Source organism: Miniopterus schreibersii (assembly GCF_964146895.1).
Source record: "Miniopterus schreibersii genome assembly, chromosome: 6".
NCBI lineage: Eukaryota > Metazoa > Chordata > Mammalia > Chiroptera > Miniopteridae > Miniopterus > Miniopterus schreibersii.
The window spans coordinates 56,701,239-56,718,921 of record NC_138107.1 but is presented as its reverse complement, the minus strand read 5'-3'; the positions used below and the strand labels follow the sequence as shown (position 1 = coordinate 56,718,921).

Below are 17,683 nucleotides of genomic sequence, written 5' to 3'. Positions count from 1 at the left end.
AGTCATGAGCAGACCTCTGGCAAAAGCGTCCCTGAAGCAACTACTACCCAGTCGACCAACCTGCCAATCTGGGCTCACCGGGGGTAAAGAAAGTAAACTCAAGGGAGGGCAGAGACAGCCCTCATTTCCTTTAGGCAATAAAGTGGTAGGAGGAGGCTGGCTAGAGTCAGTCACCTCTCTGCTCCCCTTATTCCCATCACTGTCACTGTTGTTCCTTGTCCCAGTAGAGGCCATGAAATTAGAGAGGAGTGTGTTTTCCAACAGCCTACTTTATCGACATTCACACCAAAACAGCTGCGGAGAAGCTTTGAAATTCTAAACCCCTGCAAGGGGTGCAAAAGTTATGGCTCCTGGTGTTGCTGATTCCTTGCAACTTGAGAAAGTGCCAACATAAAGATCCAGAGGAGCAGGGGCCAGGCTTCATGTCATTCTTCAAAGAAAGACCAGCCTCAGTTCCAAAAACACAATACAAATGGCCTCACAACCAAATTCTCAGGGCAGTAGATTTTGATGGGCTCTGACTGCATAACCAGATAAATGATCAGTGGGAAGGGGAGACGTGGAGGTCACAACACACACATGAGCTCGAGGGTGAAAAGAAGAAAATTAACATTTCTTTATTCAAAGTCCATTCTGTTTCCTTAAAGGAATGGATCTTCTTGACTGGAACTGGTGAATTAAAGAGAAAAAGAATTCACTGTTTTTTGAAAGGGCGAGGCCACATTTACAGAATCATCTGGCAAGGAACCTCTATGGAGACTGGAAAGATTGGCAGGGAGGGTTTTGTTCAGCATTGGAGAGTGAACCTCCTTGGCTTTCGTTCTCAGCACTGGCGGGGAGGGGGCGTTGATGACGCCTATTCAAACAGCTGTTTTGTGCCAATGGATTTCTTTTGGGGAAGGACACCCTGACCCTTGGGCCCCCAGCCAGTCCAGCCCAGAAAGCCAGCCTCTGCCACTGTGGCCCAGATGTGACACTGACTTTCCTGTTTTTCTTTGCTAGTTCATGAATAAAGCCGACATCTTTGTTTTTATTCTTGTTTTCTTCGGGTTGTCTTTACAGAACAGGGCCAAGGAAAGATGCTTGTCTGAATACCAACATTAGAGAGAAACATCTTTGTGAATTCTTTGTGTTTCTGAACATTTTCAGATCCCATAAACCAGCGTTGCTATTGTTCTATGCCCTGCTTGGATGGCCCCAAATTCTAGGAACTGAGGGATTCTAGTCAAAAGTCAAAGCATCAAAATCCCAGGCTCACTGTTCCAACAAGGAAGGGTGAAGGCAACCAGAGGAAAGGTGAGCAGAAAATAGAGAATTTCTCCACCTAATGCCCTAAGCAAGTCTCCTGTGTCCACCACCAACGGGCATCCAAAGAAGAACAGTGCTGCGCTTCACCCTCCCACCTTCTTTGAGCTGTGCCAACATATGGTCGTCAGGCCCTTGCTCATAGAGAGGTCCTCCAGGCACCTCAGCAACCAGAGCCCCTTGATGAGGGTCCACAGGTGACATCAACTAGTACTGTCATTCTGAGTTTACTGGCTTTCCCCCCGCTACCTAGGAGTTTGGGGCCCAAAGGTTCTCAAAAACCCACTAATCTGGCCACTCCACTCCTGGTTCTGTAGTTCAGATTCTGCCACTTGCCACCAACATGATCTCGTGAGTTGATTCTGGCTTTGTATAACCTATGCCCTTAACCAGATTGCTATGGCTGTTCATCTGTGTGTATCAACCCCCCACTCCTGGCACTGCTCCCTCACTGCCACTACCCAACACAGATGTTATAAAAACACACTCGGGAGTCTCTCTGTCCCCTGGTACTGTCACCTTTCACACATCCCAGAAGGAGAGGTTGCCTCTTAGCAGGCTTTAGAATCAATCACTCTCCCTCTCTTAATTTTTAAGTGCATGGAGCATACCTCAGCAATGTATGGTTGCTATCAACTTATATACAAATTAAATCAATAACTGATAAGATTGAAGGGAACTTTCTTACTTAAAATAGTGGTTTGTTCTCACTATTAAAATGGTACATTCGCAATATAGAAAGTCTGAGAAATAAAGAAACAGAAAGAAGGAAGAACAGTTGCCCATAGTGTTATCATCTACACACTACCAGCAAGCATCTCGGTTTCTTTCCTTCCAAACAATTTTCTAGTTATATATAGTCTCAATCATGTGATCCTCCTTACTATAACATGAGCATTTTTCCATATTACTAACAATTTTCTGTAAACATAAGTTTTAGTTTCTGTTTAATTTTATATTACGGGCAAGGCTTACAATTTACTTAACCATTGCCTTCTTGTTAAACAATTAGCAAGTTTTCGAATTGCAATTCATATTGTAAGTAACTTCATAGAACTTTTTCAAATGTCCTTTTTTTTTAGAAGTATCTCTTTAGCACAGACTCAGACAAAGAATGGGCCCATTTTTAAGGTTCTGGTTTTTGTTTTTGTTTGTTTTAACCCTCACCCAATGATATGTTTTCATTGACTTTTAGAGAGAGAGGAAGGGGGAGAAAGAGAGAAACATTGATGTGAGAGAGAAATATCCAGCAGTTGCCTCCCATCTGCGCCCTGACCAGGGATCAAACCTGCAACCTCAGTATGTGCCCTGACCAGGAATCGAACCCACAACACCTTGGTGTACTGGACAATGTTCCAATTAACTGAGCCGCCCGGCCAGGGCAAGTTTTTTTTATAATTCGCCAAATTGGTTTATGAAAAGGTTGTCTACTCATTCCCAGTCAGTCTTCTATCATCAGTGTATGAAAATATGCATTTAAAGGAAACTTCATCACTATTGGGCAGATTTCTTTTTTTAAATTTTGTCAATTTAGAGGTGCAAATATCTCACTAATCTAAATTGTGTGTCTTTGATTGTTATTGAAAGTAACATTTTACTATGTTTTACAAGTTGTTTTTCCTTTCTTTGAGTTGCCAATTCGCATGATTTCCCATTTACCTAGTTGCAGGGTTTTATCTATATAAATTCCTTATATATTAAAATATTAACCCAAGAAAATTGAAAGCACATGTCCACACAAAAGCTTATACATGAATGTTCATAGCAGCACTATTCATAATAGCCAAAAAGTGGACACAACCCAAATGTCTATCAATTGATGAATGGTAAATGAGTGTTATATCTATACAATGGAATACTTTCAGCCATAAAAAGGAATGAAGTACTAATTCGTACTACAAAATGAATGAGTCTTGAAAACATTATGCCAAGTAAAAGAAGCCAGTCACCAGAGGCCACATATAGTATGATTCCATTTATATGAAATGTCTAGAATAGGCAGATCCATAGAGACAGAAAGTAGATTAGTGGTTGCCAGGGCTGGGGTGAGAAGGGAATGGGGAGTGACTGCTTAATGAATAGATGTTTCTTTGGAGGTTAATGAAAGGGTCCTGAATTTATAGTGGTAATGGTTTCCTTTGTAAATATATTTAAAACCACTGAACTATACACTTTAAGAGGGTGAATCTTATGGTGTGTGAATTATATCTCAATAAATATAAAATAAGATAGAATTTTAAAATACTAACCAAAAGAAACTTCGATGTGATCCAAAAAGGGGTGGGGGAAGGCCTGAAGAACTTTACAATCTGTGCTCTAAATCCTTCTGAACCTTTGGCATAAACAGTTAAAACATATCCCTGTTTTTGCCACCATCTGACTCCAAGTGAAGTGAGTATAAGAAAGAAACATCCTTCCCTCCTCTTGGAGCCTTTCCACGGTTTGGTGTTAAGCCCTCATTTGGCCATTTGGGCTTGGGAATGGTTCCAGAATTTAGTTGACTGTGATGGTAAATCTCACCATCAGCGCCTGATGCTTCCATTTCTTTTTTATTAAGTGCTTTTGAATCTCTGGGCATTGGGGAATGAATGGAAGGTGATACAGAAGCAAAAGAGCACGCTGCAGGGGCAGGAGCTGCTGCTTCTCAGCCTGGGAGTCAGAGAGGGGGAGACAAAAAAAAATACCCTAGGTGCCAGGAATGTGGATGTTTCTTAAGGTAATGTGACATCTTACAAGTGGCTCATATTGGCTCAGTTCCCTTGAGTGCAGTGTACAACGGGATCCATTTCCCTCACCCTCCAGAGGGCCTTTGTAAGCCATGCACTGATGAGCAGATGGGCCCAGCTCCTCCCCTTACTTCTGAAGCAGAGGTTTGACTTGACTTTTTAAATAGGTTCTGTCCTCCCATGGTTGCATGTGGCCATGCCGGCAACATATGTGTTCCTGCTTTCACATTAGTCTCCTCACCACAGAGATGTCGTGTCTGATCACTTGTGCGTGGTGGGGGACTCGCCCTCACAAGACTCCATCGAGAGTGGAAATCTATTATTCTGTGCTTGGAGGCAGCATTACATGTGTAGCTCGTTTATGCAGTAGATACGTTGCAGAAAGTTTTGCCTATAAAACAAATCATGTTTTAAGTGCAGTAGGAAGGCTCAATTTTATACCAAGGAGACCGATGCTGTCTCCTTCATGATATGTATAAATACCCCACGGCGTTTAGTAAATATCAGGAAACTCAGGGCTGGTTTGGTGTCATTGGCTCAAACGTTCATTAAGATGCCAAATTACACAAGGAAGCTGGTGACTCACCATATCTGGCATGGTCCCAGCACCCCTGCAGAGCCAGTCTCAGAAAGTGGGGTGTGAATGTGGGGGAGGGAGCCCACGACCCGAAATCAGGACCTTCATTAGTCATGCACATGAGGTTGGGTTCTGTAAAACTAGGGGACCTTCCCCACAGGTCTCTCCCTCCCTCACCCACACCCGTGCGTGGACTGGCCTGGATTCGATGGGGCAGGAGATGGCTCCAGTGTAGAGGACCAATGTACTGACCAAGGAATCAATCTGTCTGGCATCAGATCCCATTTCAACCCCTGACTGAGCCACGGGCAAATTCCCAGACCTCTCTCATCCTCCATTGTAAAGCAAGGGAAATAAGAATGCCTCATCTGAGTATTGTCCTGAAACAATACTCAGTGAGTCAGCGGGGTCCTGCTTTTTCTCCAGCCCCCCAGTCATCTGGGGCCCTTCTGTCCTGGCTGTCCCCAGAAGGTAGCACTGCCTGCACTCCCTGTGGGGTGTGAGGACCCAGTATCCTACAAAGAGGATTGAAAATCATCATAAAGGACTGAAAGTGTTAGGAAATTTGGGTGACAGATCCTGTGTCCCAGCTACCACTGCTACGGGCATGGCACTCATCTGTCACTCAACATCCCACTTCCCGCAGTCACATGGGGAAAACTAGGGCCAGCCTTCCCTGGGCTTCTAGGGATTCCTTTTCTCCATTAAGAATGTAGCAAAATATCTCAGGTTGATACTTGTGGGTGTTTCCAGTTTTACAAGGATCAAGAGCCCCCTGCCACGAATCCTCTGTCGGGAAGTCATTTCCGATGTGCCTTTGCCAGAAGTCATTTCTGATGTGTCTCTGCCGCATCTTATTATTCTCTTGCCTCCTGCTGTTCCTGTTGATGGGAAAGGCTGTTTGCTTGTTAAGCGGCCAGTTTTTGCTTTTCTCCCAGAGAAGTGGATGGAACTGTGTAGTAGATCTACAGTTCAGCTTTCCATTCTTTTTCAACCGTCCCCATCTCCGTTACTTGTGTTTGGTTTCTAGGTTCCCAGGAAATGTGCCACATCAGACTACAGGCCAGTGTGGCTCTAGTGTCACTCTCCAAAGTCTGGGCTGTCAGGAGCAAGGATGGTGACTGACGCCTGAGGGCTGTCACTTCTCCACACGCACCCAGGCTGGTTTCTGAGACAGAAGTGCTTACGTTGCTGAAATTAGTTATTTGTTGTCAGTTTCACCTTTCCTCCTCCTGCCATCCCTCTTCTGCCTGCAAGTTTATGTGTCTCCAGAGAAAGTAATCAACTTTTGCAGAAGGCTGCCAGTGGCCTTTTTCCATTTTTGGTACCTAGCTCTCATGCACACCTGAAATCTCCTCAGAAGTCCTGCAACATTGCACCCTGAGCAAACAGGCAGTACTTTATTGACTGCCATATGAGAAAACATGAGCATATCTGTGTTTAATGGCCATTTGCAGACCAAACCCTGGTCTCTGGCAGCAGTGGAGGGAATGGACGTTGAGCCAGACTCACTGTGGATCAGCAGCCTGTGCCTAGAGCAGCAAAGATCCCATCCTTTATGTCAGCTTCAGTCAATCACTCGAGGGCTATGTGAAGACAGATTCTGGGGCTGCTCATGGCACAGCACCAGAAAATGCTATGGTCAGTTGATGGTGTCTGCCATGGTCACTGGAGCAAGGTGTGGCCATCCTTGGAATCTCTCTTTGGCAACTCTTCCTGGAGTTGCTTAATGCTGTTGGCACATGTGAGAAGATCCACTGAACTAAAGAAATTGTAAGTAAATCGGGTTTTACAATGCATTACAGAAACAGAGCCCCTCAGTTTGCAGGATTGGCGGATAGGGAGCTTCGTAACTATAATCTAGATACCTTGACCACAGGCCCAGGATCCAGTTGGTCAGAGTGCTTACCCATCAGTTTTTCTAGGCATAGCAACATGCAGAGAAGGATGGTTGTGAGTTCATGGAGTGTGATTTACTGATCAGGGTAACTCCAGGGCCCTCATTTAGAATGGCATTACTCAAGAATTTCCCAATGCCCCGCAGATCTTGAGCAAGTATGTCAGGGCATCAGTTCTTCATGGACCTACGGCACTGGCCGTGAAAGCCCTACCACGAAACTGTGCATAATGAAGAATGTTTCTGTTTTAACTCAAATGCTGAGAAGTTTGCCTCTCGGCAAGGCGCCTGAAGTCACACTGAGTACAACTCATGTAGCATCTTCTGACTCTTCCATCAGGAAATGGTTAGTCAGACCACCCCAAGTGGGAGGAAGAAGACCACAAGTTCTTCTTACAAATATACAAATATACAAATATTTTCATTGTGATTAACTTTAATGGCTCGAGTCTGCATTTACTAATTTATTTTGGTTTCTTCATGTTTGTCAATGAAGGGAAAAGAATTAGCAAGATCTGTATAGAAATATGCCTTACTCAAAATTCCAAATGCAGGACGTGGTAAAAGAGGATTATTTTCTCCAAAATGATTTTGATTGAGTTTTGGTTTTCTGCATTTAAATGTTTAACAAATATTGAGCTCCTACTGCGTGCCAAGCACTGTTCTGGATACTAGGGATATAATAATGAAACAAACAAAAATAATAATAATAATAATAATAATAATCCCTGTCTTCAAGGAGCTTACTATTTATTTCCTTCCACTATTTATAAAATTGTATGTAAGCCATTATTTATTTATGACAGTGGTAATACTTTTTTTAGTAAATTTTGAAAGATTTTTTTTTCTTAGTTTGATTAGATGTAGGGTCTTATTTTCATATTTTCAATGGGGTTTTGATGTAAGTTTTATTTTGTTTTGTTGGAGTTAGAAGAGTAGTTTATAATGAGAATTCTCATTGATTTTAGATTTTTTTTTTTTTTTAATTCTCACCCGAAGATATGTTTTCCATTGATTTTTGCAAGAGGAGGGGGGAGAGAGAGAGAGAGAACCATCAACGTGAGAAACATCAAGTGGTTGGTTGCTTCCCACACATACCCCAACTTGGAAATGAACCCACTACCCTTCAGTGTATGAACAATGCCCCAACCAACTGAGCCACAACAACCAGGGGCAAAATTAGATTATTTTCTCTACTACAGGGGCAAATTTCTAGAGAAAAATCAGAGCATTTTATGTCAATATTTTTAATTGCCTCCTTTTACCTAGCATGCCTATTTTCCTAAGGGAGCATTCTAGATTATATGCTAATCATATATGTATAAGGGAAACAGCTTTTATACTATTTCAAATATATAGATACAAATTCTTTTCTCTCCATAAATCAGGATTTCTCAACCCTGACACTATTAACATTTAGAGTCAGGTAATTCTTTGTTGTTGGAGGCTGTTTTGTTCATTGTGGGATGTTTAGCAACATCCTTACCTCCACCCACTAGGTGACAGTAGTACCTCTTATCCCCAAGGTGTGACAACCAAAAATGTCTCCAGGCAATGCCTAATATGTCCCTTGGTGAGGGGAACAAAATCAATCCTGGCTGAGAACCACTGGTGTAAATGATGTTATTTTGTTATTCAGGTCTCACATCCTCTAGACACAGTACATCAGTGAAATCCCCCAAAAAAGCAAGTGGGACAAGAAGTGTCTTCTGTCTGTCCTTTGTAGAAGCTTGGCGTAACTTTCCACCATGAAAGAGTTAATCTAAAGTGAGCAAGACATGTTTCACTCTTATGAAGCAACACCAACAACAAATGATGAAATTTCATCAGTAAATCATGACTTGGAGATATTTTGCATTTCCTTTTGGAAACTTGTTAAAATCATACTCATTTACCGTAAGTTAGAGAGCATGTTGGACACAGTATACTGTAAGTTAATCTAAAATGATTTACGAGTAAATGTGTTCCAGATTTGGTGATCTCAGCTCAAGCAGTAGGCGGCTCATTTCCAGATATTTCCATTCTCAGGAACTGACATTCAATTCCATAAGTACTTATTGAATCACGCAATGTGAGAAGACTTTAGAACAGTCTGAGGTTGCTTCCATGACCCCAGGGTCCAGCAGAAAAGCATGCTCAGAACAGTCCCCTGAGAGCCTCCATGTCTGACGTGGCACTCCCCACTTTGCTTTGCAAGATACTGTAGGAAAGCTGGCTCTTTCATTCTCCTTCCTCCTCACGGCCATTCCCGTCCTGCACCAACTGCACCCTCCCCAGTGAATACATGTAGTTACGCATGATGTCATGTGTTTCTTATTTGGTTCTTTGGTCCCAGAGGGGCCACTTTTCAGAGTTTTGCCAGGGACATCCATTGCATGTTCTACCTCCCCCCGTCAGCTTGACAGGGTATTTTAGTCCATAGTGGGGTCATTTAACCAACTTACCTTGTATTTCTCAATCATCTTCACTTCTCACACATGCCAATAGATTCAAAAGTGCAGGGCAAACTTCCAATAAAAGTCACTGGAAGAACAGTTGGCCTTGGTGCAGAGAGAAAGAAAGGGTAAAAGAGAAACATAGTGGGCTAGAGAATCTTCGCTCATTCAATTGCTCTTTATTGAGCACCTACTGTGTGCCAGGCACTGGCAATATAGCTATGACAAAAATGGACAGGGCCCTGCTTCCCTGGAACTCACAGTCTATCGGACAGTGGAACAAGTAGACAGGCCATGTTTTAATATGCACAACAGGTTCCAATATGAGGGAAGTCCAGATGCCGTGGGAGCACTTAAGAAGAGCACCACCCCAGCCTGGGAGGGGGAGAATCAGAGAAGGCTTCACAGAGGAAGCAGTGTCTTAACTGGGACATGAAGGATGTGTTCATGTCAAAGAGGAGAGGGAAACAGTATTCAAGGCCATGCTCCGAGGCCTGAAGGAGAGCGGAAAAAATGGAACCTTTGAGGACATGAGAAGCTCAGCGTGTTTGGATAGTAGAGTGTGAGACAGGAGGAGTGAAGTAAACAAGACACAGCAAATACGGATGCGCCTCAGGATCTGACTCGCGCAGCTGGTCATTGCTGGTGCCGTTTATTGGGACAGGGAGCTCAGGAGAAGGAGGTTTGGAGCAGGGCGAGGTGGCAAAGACTCGAGTTTTTAACCCGCCACTACCTGAGAACATGGGGTTGATTTTTTTAAGTGTTTTTGAAAGATGTCAGAAGCTAATGGGAATGGAAGGAGCTAATTAGCAGCTTTCAGTGACTTGGTGACGGTAGGCTGGCCTGACATCCTGCTCATACCCTTCAACCTCTAAGTTTCTGCCTATTTAATTTTTTATCCAGCAACTATTTCTTCATTTTGATACTTATGTTATCTTGTCGCTTAAATTTTACCAAATGAGTCCTGAAGAACGGGGGCCCCGGAGTGAAGAGGCACAGCGAGGCATTTAGGGGCTGCATTCTGGCTTTTCCAACACAACCCCTCCCTCTTCTTTAAATGTCCTTTGCTATGATGGAGGTTGTGATTCTAATACTGGGTAGAGTCTTTTTCTAGAGCATATGTTATTTTTTTAGGTGACTTTTACAAAAGCATAATAATAAATATTATTGGGCTGTCTTCAAGCAAGTGTGTGATGTCACAGAATTTTAAGGGGTGCAGACTTTGCTTGAGGGAAGTTGCTGTGTGGTGAACATCAGCTCGGTGTTGATCCCGTCGCTCAGAGCATATGGGAGACAAATGTGCTTGTCAAGTTAAGGGTACTGAGATTGCTTCTAACCGTCACCCTTGGCCCCTGCTTTCCTCCTGCCCCTACAGGCCTGAAATATGAAGGGCAGCCTCGTGAGTGAGCTCTCTTTAACAGTCAAGCAACCCGCAACTAAGGAGTGTCCAAGTTCACGCGCCTCCTTTATGTTTTCGGCAGGAATTTAGATAATGGGCTGTGTGCAATGTAAGGATAAAGAAGCAACAAAACTGACAGAGGAGAGGGATGGCAGCCTGAACCAGAGCTCCGGGTACCGCTATGGCACAGACCCCACTCCTCAGCACTACCCCAGCTTCGGCGTGACCTCCATCCCGAACTACAACAACTTCCACGCAGCCGGAGGCCAAGGACTCACCGTCTTTGGGGGCGTGAACTCTTCGTCTCATACTGGGACCTTGCGTACGAGAGGAGGGACAGGTGAGCCCCAGCGGTGGCAGAGGGTTGAGGTGGGGGGGGGGAGGCAGCTGCTCTTCATTTTTTGGGCAATTGAACATTTGGGCTCCAGCTCTTTTTGACTAAGGACTTAATAGTTAAGTTTTTTTATTAATTTCCACCTATCTCCTACCAGCTAAGGGGCTGTAGAAAAGCCAGAACTTCATGTACACATGAGAATGCCAGGGATAGCTGCGCAGGGACCCCGCATTGCTGCTCTGGGAGATTCTGTGTGGGTTAGGAGGCAGCTCTGTGCCCTGTGGGCCCCTGGCTCTCCACCTGGGCTGGCTGGCTCAAATAACCAGGCAGCTTTTTCAAAATACAGGTGCCTGAGCTCCCTCGCAGAGCTTCTAAATCAGAATTCCGGGACTGGATCTGAGAGCATATATTTTGATTTTTCCAGATATTAATACACTCCTAACCCCTGGTTAAAAGCCAGAGGTAGCCCCTTCTCCCTCATCTTCCTCATCTTCAGCCTACCTGTCACTGCCCAGCGAGCAGGGTCATTTGGCAGCATTATTTTTAGTCATTTGTCATCTTTGATTCTCTCTCTGACCTCCCGGTACCTTCCATATGATTGAGTTTATCAGCCCTTACGTATTTTCATGCATATTTAAAATCAAATCTCATGTATCCTTAAGGGATTTTTTTTGAAGTTTCCTTCTCTTTCCCACCACGGGCTATTTTACAGCCATGTGCATTTTCTGACTTAGCTAATACTTTGTAAAATATCTGGCATACATTCCCAGACATATGTTTTCCAAAACATTTGCAAGTTCTCTCATGCATCCTTAGTCGTCCAAATCTTCTCCCAATCTGTGAATCATGGTAAATAGATACTTGAAATTATTTGTTCCAAAATTGTTTTGTTCATTACAAAGGTTTATGGAAATATGCATCAGCCATTGTGCTCTCAGCTCATCTGGGATGTCTTATGTAAGGAACCATTGTGCCTTTTTTCCTGGGGAGCTGATACTTCTGAGGCATTAGCACACGCCAGGGCAGTGTGCTTATATCCAGGCACCTGACCCAGCACTCTGGGCATTGTGTCCTTGTGTTATGGTGGATCTAGCTTTCCCTTTGAAGCTGACCTTGCCTGGGTGAGTGAATGCTAGGTACAGTTCCTTATCCTTCCCACCTTCCTGGACGGCACCTAGAGTGGAGGGAGGGAGGAAGGAAAGAGGCTGTCAGGCTGTCTTGGGAAGTCTCTCGAGGGTGCAGGAGGGAAAAAAAGAGCCAACACTGCACCCAGCACATACTTCCTGTGCCTGCCGAGTGCTCTGCCAGCTAGACTCTGAATTCTGCTCACACAGTATTGAGCTTGTTCATTCATTCGTCAGTGCTGGATATGAATCCCTGTGTCTGCAGGTGTCATTCATAAAGTCACCAGAGGGTCGTGAAGCTATTTGCCTTGAACCTGTGTGTCTATACTATAGTGTATACTGTGTGTCTATACTAAGTCAATCCTTATAAATCTGGAAATTAAACACGGTATCCCCCAATGCTGGCAGATCCTTCTGCCTTGCGTTACTTGGCTTTATTACGTATGCATGTCTTTCTCCCACCACTGCTTCCAGTGCTGTAAGGCCAAGACAGTGTCTGTGTGTCCCTATGCCCTCCTTTGCCTCTCCCTTCCATCTCTAGAGGATGAAAGCACCCAGTGAGAACTCACTGGCTGAGGGAGGGAGAGAGTGGAAGTGTCCATCCTCATGTGCTTGTCTTCCACACAATGCAGCTTAGGTTTGTTTTTAAATTATGTAATGAGAGGGATCTGTTGACAGAGTGTTCAATGGGAATAAAAAATAGGCATGACCTTACAGGCTCCCACTGTTTTGTTTTCAGCCAGTCTCTTTTCTAACCTTTTAAAGAAATCTAAAGGGAAGACAATTGCCAAAGGAGCCCTGCTTTTCAGGATCAGGCCTTCTGAATGCCGGCTCTCCTATGGGAAGTCCCACTGGGGAAGGGTAGAAAGACAAGCCCTGCCTCCCTCTCTGGTGCTTAAATATTCCCACAAGCACAGCTATTCCCTTGGAACCACCCACTCAGTAAAACAGCAGCACAGTAAAGAGTAGAGTCCACATTGTGTGTTCTTCAGGTCACATCAGGCACTTTAAAGTGTGTGCAGATCAAAACGAGAAGCCAGAGAGCAGAGAAATGGGATGGAGATATTAGTTATCAATGGCGGCAAAATAAATCGCCACAAAACTTAGCAGCTTTAAAACAGCACACGTTTATTACCTCACAGTGTCTGTGGGTCGGGAACCCAGGAGTGACTTAGTCTTGTCCTGTGTTTCAAAGTCTCACAGGCTGCCATCTAGGTGTGCTGGCTGGACTACAGTCACCTCACATTCCAACAGAGAAGGATCTGCTGCCAAGCTCATGGCCTTGGCAGGATTAAGTTCCTCACTGGCTGTTGGCCAGAAGCCACCCACAGTCTTTATCGTGTGGGCCTCTCCAACATGGCAGTTTGCTTCATGAAAGTGTTTGAGCCAAAGTGACAATAGAATGAGTCTTCTAGGAAGACAGAAGCCACAATCATTTGAAGCCCAATCACCTTTTCTATGTTCCCATCACCTTTTCTATGTTCTGTTGGTTAAAAGCAAGTCACCAGGCTCACCCACTGTCAAGGGAGGGGGATTGCAAAGGGCATGAATGCCAAGAGGTGGGAGTCATTGAAGCTGTCTCAGAACTCTGCCTACTACACGGAGGAAGTTCTAGGCCAAATGGGACACTAGATAGTCTTTTCTGTTAATAGCAAACTTCTGCAAAGCAAGAAGGGCCTGTGCTGAGAGTCACCCAAATAAGAAGAGATGGGATGGGTCTGAGGAAGAGTAAGTACTGCATACAAGTCCGTGTGAGGATAGGTGACTTCAAGGTAGAAAGAGAGGGAGAGAGGGAAAACCCCCAAAGCAATTGCAGATGCAAAGGGCAAGATATCCTCTAACTGGCTGAACATTTACAGAGAAGGTCTTCTCAGTCCCCAGGCTGCAGGAGTTTCCTACTACATCCTACATTACTGTTATGCCAGGGGAAAGAGTGATGCATTTTACCCAGAACCTATTGTGGGCCCCTGAGTGTCAGATAAAAGGTGTCTGATTGCCGCAGAGCTCTGCAGATCTGAGCTATCACACGGCTGCTGCCCCTTCATGGTGGACATGACTCTGGTTTCGCACATTAATTACAAGGCCTCAGCATGTTATATGAGCTGATTAGCTTTAGATTTTGAGAATGAGGTTTTAGCGAAGATTTAATTTCTTGGAATTAATTTCCTCTTGTGTAATATCTCTCCCCTTTTGATTCATTTTGTCAGGAGTGACCCTGTTTGTGGCCCTTTACGATTATGAAGCACGGACGGAAGATGACCTGAGTTTTCACAAAGGAGAGAAATTTCAGATATTGAACAGCTCGTAAGTGTGGAGAGGGAGGGGAAGCACACGCGCCTTTCAGATTGGGGAAAAATTCTTGTTGTCAGTCAGCGCCTTTGCAGATAGGTATCTGAAATGCTGAATGAATCCTCGTTCAGTTCATTAATTCACACCAATTTAACTTAAGAAACGAAGAGTTGGTGAACCAGAGCAGTACTTTAGGGCACTCTCCGTGCAAGGAACTTTGGGGAGGGTAACCTTAGTAGCTGAGTCGGTCGTTTTGGTTTTGGTTTAAAGGTTGTAAAAGCACCAGCATCAGTCCCTGCAAATCTACATTTTCAGATGACTGGCACAAAGCCTGGCCGTCCGCACTACCCTCTCTCTGCCTGGAGATTTTCTTCACATTTCAGATGTTGCTCTAGCTAAGCCCTCGCTTAAGGCTGGCAACAAGTTCCTTCTGTTTTCAAAACTGCCAAGCATTCCAGTTGGGTGCAGCCTGTGGAGGCGTTACCCCATAACAAAAACTTGCGAGTGACTGAAATCTTTGTGAAATGGAAAGAAGTGATTTCACCCACTCGCGAGTGACTACAATGCGTGCATTTTAAATGTGGCCATAGGAACAACAGTTAAACAGGCAATGAGGAAAGTTCAAGAGTGAGAATCGCTCTTCAAATACTACATCTAATACCTCCTTTAGGAAGAGTAAATAAGGATCAGATTTCCCTCTAGTTTTTAAATATTGCTTCTGTCCCTTTAAGGCCTTGTGCATGGATGAGGGCCCTCCAGAAAAACCCAGGCACTAGAGAAAGTGGTGGTGTCCCACATCGGCAGGGCAGCCTTCTTTCCTGCACCTCAGCTTTTCCTGTGAGCGCTCCCAGTGATCCAAAAAAGAGCGTCGCTTGGGGGCTAAGGGCCCACCTGGGAAGCTCTCCTGGGCCTCCAGGTCTGGTCGCTCTGTCCTTTGCTCCCTGAGCAAACTGGATTTCATGATGGCAGGAGGACCTGAAGCCTGGCCCTTTGGCTTCCCAAAGAGCGTGAGTGAGGGAGGAGAGAGGCTGCCTGCTCACACCAGCAGGTCCCAGGAAGGAAGTGTGGTCTCTGTAACAGGGAACTGTCTCAGGCCCTGAAAACTGCCTCCTTGGAAAGCCTGCCTCTTCCCTGGGATGCCACCATCACTCAGAACCAAACCCTGAGATTGCACCACCTTTCAGCAGCCAGAGCAGAATTCCTCCTATAGAGCCCAACACCTCCTCTGTACACTGGAGGACGTGTCTGCGCAGCAACCAGCCTGTAGTCGGGGGATCGCAGGTGACAAGGGTTCTGGGGTTTTTAATTATTATTATTGTCATCACTAGGAAGGGTGTGGGTAGGGTTTGGGTTTTTACTTTTACTTAAATTCATGCAGAAAAGTTTGTGTATGCGAAGTGTGCATGGTGGCAGTTGCACAACAATAAAATGTGCATAATACCACTTAACTGTACACTGTAAAATGGTTAAAGTAACTTTTATGTTGTGCATAATTTACCACAGTTTTTTTAAAGTGTACAGTTTACTGAGTTTTCATGGGCTGAACATGCCTTTGCAATGGGAACACAGATCAAGAAGAGCATTACCTGCCCCCAGGAGGCCTCCTTCTGTAGCCAAAGGAATTCTTTTAATTGGATATATGACATTTTATTTATTCATTCCTCGGTTGACGGACACTCGGGTTGCTGCTGTAAACATTCATATACAGTTGCTGTTATAGACCTGTCTTCAGTTGTCTTTGTATGAAAATGGTTCAGTGGTTTTATACTTCCTTTCCCCTCCTTTGTTGAAGTTAATGGCTCCTCATCAGCATTTTTAAGTGCAGAGTTCTCAAGAGTTGACCTGTCTGTCTCTTCAGGTTCACCTGTAGCGGTCTCTCTAGAAAAAACCCACATAGAGACACTTACCTGGTGGTCGTTCAGTATACCCTGCTCTCTCACAACCACCTGCATTGGTGAATTCCCTTCACATTGCCAGGAATCTTCCTCCTTAATTATGTGTCTTCATGGCTTCACTGATCTCAGCTATTGTTTCTCCTTTGCATTTAGATTTTCCACACAAGAGGCAGGGCCACGGTCATATTTTAGGACCAATGGGTGTACAACAGAGTGGTACTGCTTCAGAATTTCTTGTTTTGCTTTTATGATTTTATAACACATTCAAGGATCTTTGTGGAATACTGCTTATGTTTTGTGGCTAAATCTACTATGATTTCATCAAACCGATCTTTAAGTTCTTTGATGTCAGAATACATAAGACAATTATCTGAAGCTTCTTGCCATGCTTGCCCATTAATGCTCACATCCTCTTGCACAGCTGATTCAAAAGTCCACTGCACATCTTGCAGCGCAAGCTCCCCAACCTCCTCTGGCAGCGTGTCGCTGAGCTGTCACACCAGTTTGATTATGGCCGCTTTGAGGTGCAGTGCACACGGAGGTCCTCACGGGAAGTGGCTGAGACTGAGGTCCGATCTTCTGTCCAGGCCTCTCTTTCCACATCCTGCAGAGGTGAAGGCCCCAGGAATTTTTTTTAAATAGTAAACAGCTGCCATTTATTAAAGGCTCCTTATGTGCCAGCCATGCGCTAAGTTGCAAGTGTTCTCATTTATTCTCCATAGCAACTGTCTGAGGTGTGTCTCATAGTCATCATTTGATACATGAGGAACCAGAGGCTCAGTTTTGGGAGCTACCCAGGTGCATAGAGGGGCTAGCAGGTAGCAGACCCAAGGGTGACATGCGTGGATGCATCCTAAGGACAGTGTCTGGTTTGGTCTGGGAAAGGCCCAGAGACTCTCCCATCAGCAGGAACTGAAATGAGGGTGAAAGGTTGGCTGGGAGGTGCGGGAGGAAGAAATCTGGCTTTGATCTCTTCTGATTTCTGATACTTTATTGTTAGTTTAAGTCTCAGATGAATACTTCTTGTCAGAGTCTTTGGACTTTGAATTCTGAAATACACTCCACTTTCCTTCTCCATTTCATGTAATATTCCCTCAATGCCAAGGTTGGTTAGAGCTTTTAACCAGCTGCTAAAAGGTCAGAACTAAGGAGTGGCAGGAAGCACCATCCCCAGCTCTTCTTCTGCAGGTTTTCTCCACACTGCAAGTGGACTTATGCACCAGGCCACAGGGCACTTGAAAGCCAGTCCTTGCAAAAGTCAAAGTCGTGACTTCTTCCTTTGTTATTGTGGGTAGAATCTACAAGGCATCCAACTGAAATTTTGGAGAAACATTCAGAGAAGATCTGAATTTTTTTTAATTCATCTGTTTCATTCCCTATTTTCTCATTTCATGACAAGTTCTTTTCATTATAAGAAATTCTCGTTTAGAGATTTGATAGAATTGTATCTAATCTATATTTTGTGATTTGCCTTCAATGTTTACAGAAGGCTTTGAGCCTCTGACTCTGTTCTCTTAGAAGAAAATATTACAAGGTTTTTTCCCTTTATGTTCTTCCTTCTTGCCAGTGGAATTCCTCATCCTACATGCCATGAAAATAAGGTTTGTAACAAATACAATATCCTGAAGTCAAGGGTAATAAGAGGGAAGACAAAATCATGAAGGAAAAACAAAGCAATAATGGAGAACCAGATGGCTTGCGT

The 17,683-nt window shown here is 44.3% G+C and overlaps 1 protein-coding gene and 1 pseudogene across 5 annotated transcripts in view; one reads left to right on the top strand and one right to left on the bottom strand.

Moving 5' to 3' along the window:
* FYN (FYN proto-oncogene, Src family tyrosine kinase) overlaps positions 1-17,683 on the top strand; it is a 193,961-nt gene that overhangs the window by 127,178 nt on the left and 49,100 nt on the right. For all 4 annotated transcript variants that reach the window (XM_081139626.1, XM_081139627.1, XM_081139628.1 and 1 more), the window contains 2 exons: positions 10,422-10,679; positions 14,005-14,101. In XM_081139626.1, the coding sequence (XP_080995752.1) occupies positions 10,433-10,679; positions 14,005-14,101 (344 nt within the window). In that variant the 5' untranslated portion in view covers positions 10,422-10,432. The remainder of the gene's footprint in view (positions 1-10,421; positions 10,680-14,004; positions 14,102-17,683) is intronic.
* On the bottom strand, positions 16,076-16,612 carry LOC308558654 (kinetochore-associated protein NSL1 homolog pseudogene; annotated as a pseudogene). Its single transcript has one exon. The product of its transcript is annotated as a kinetochore-associated protein NSL1 homolog pseudogene (transcript).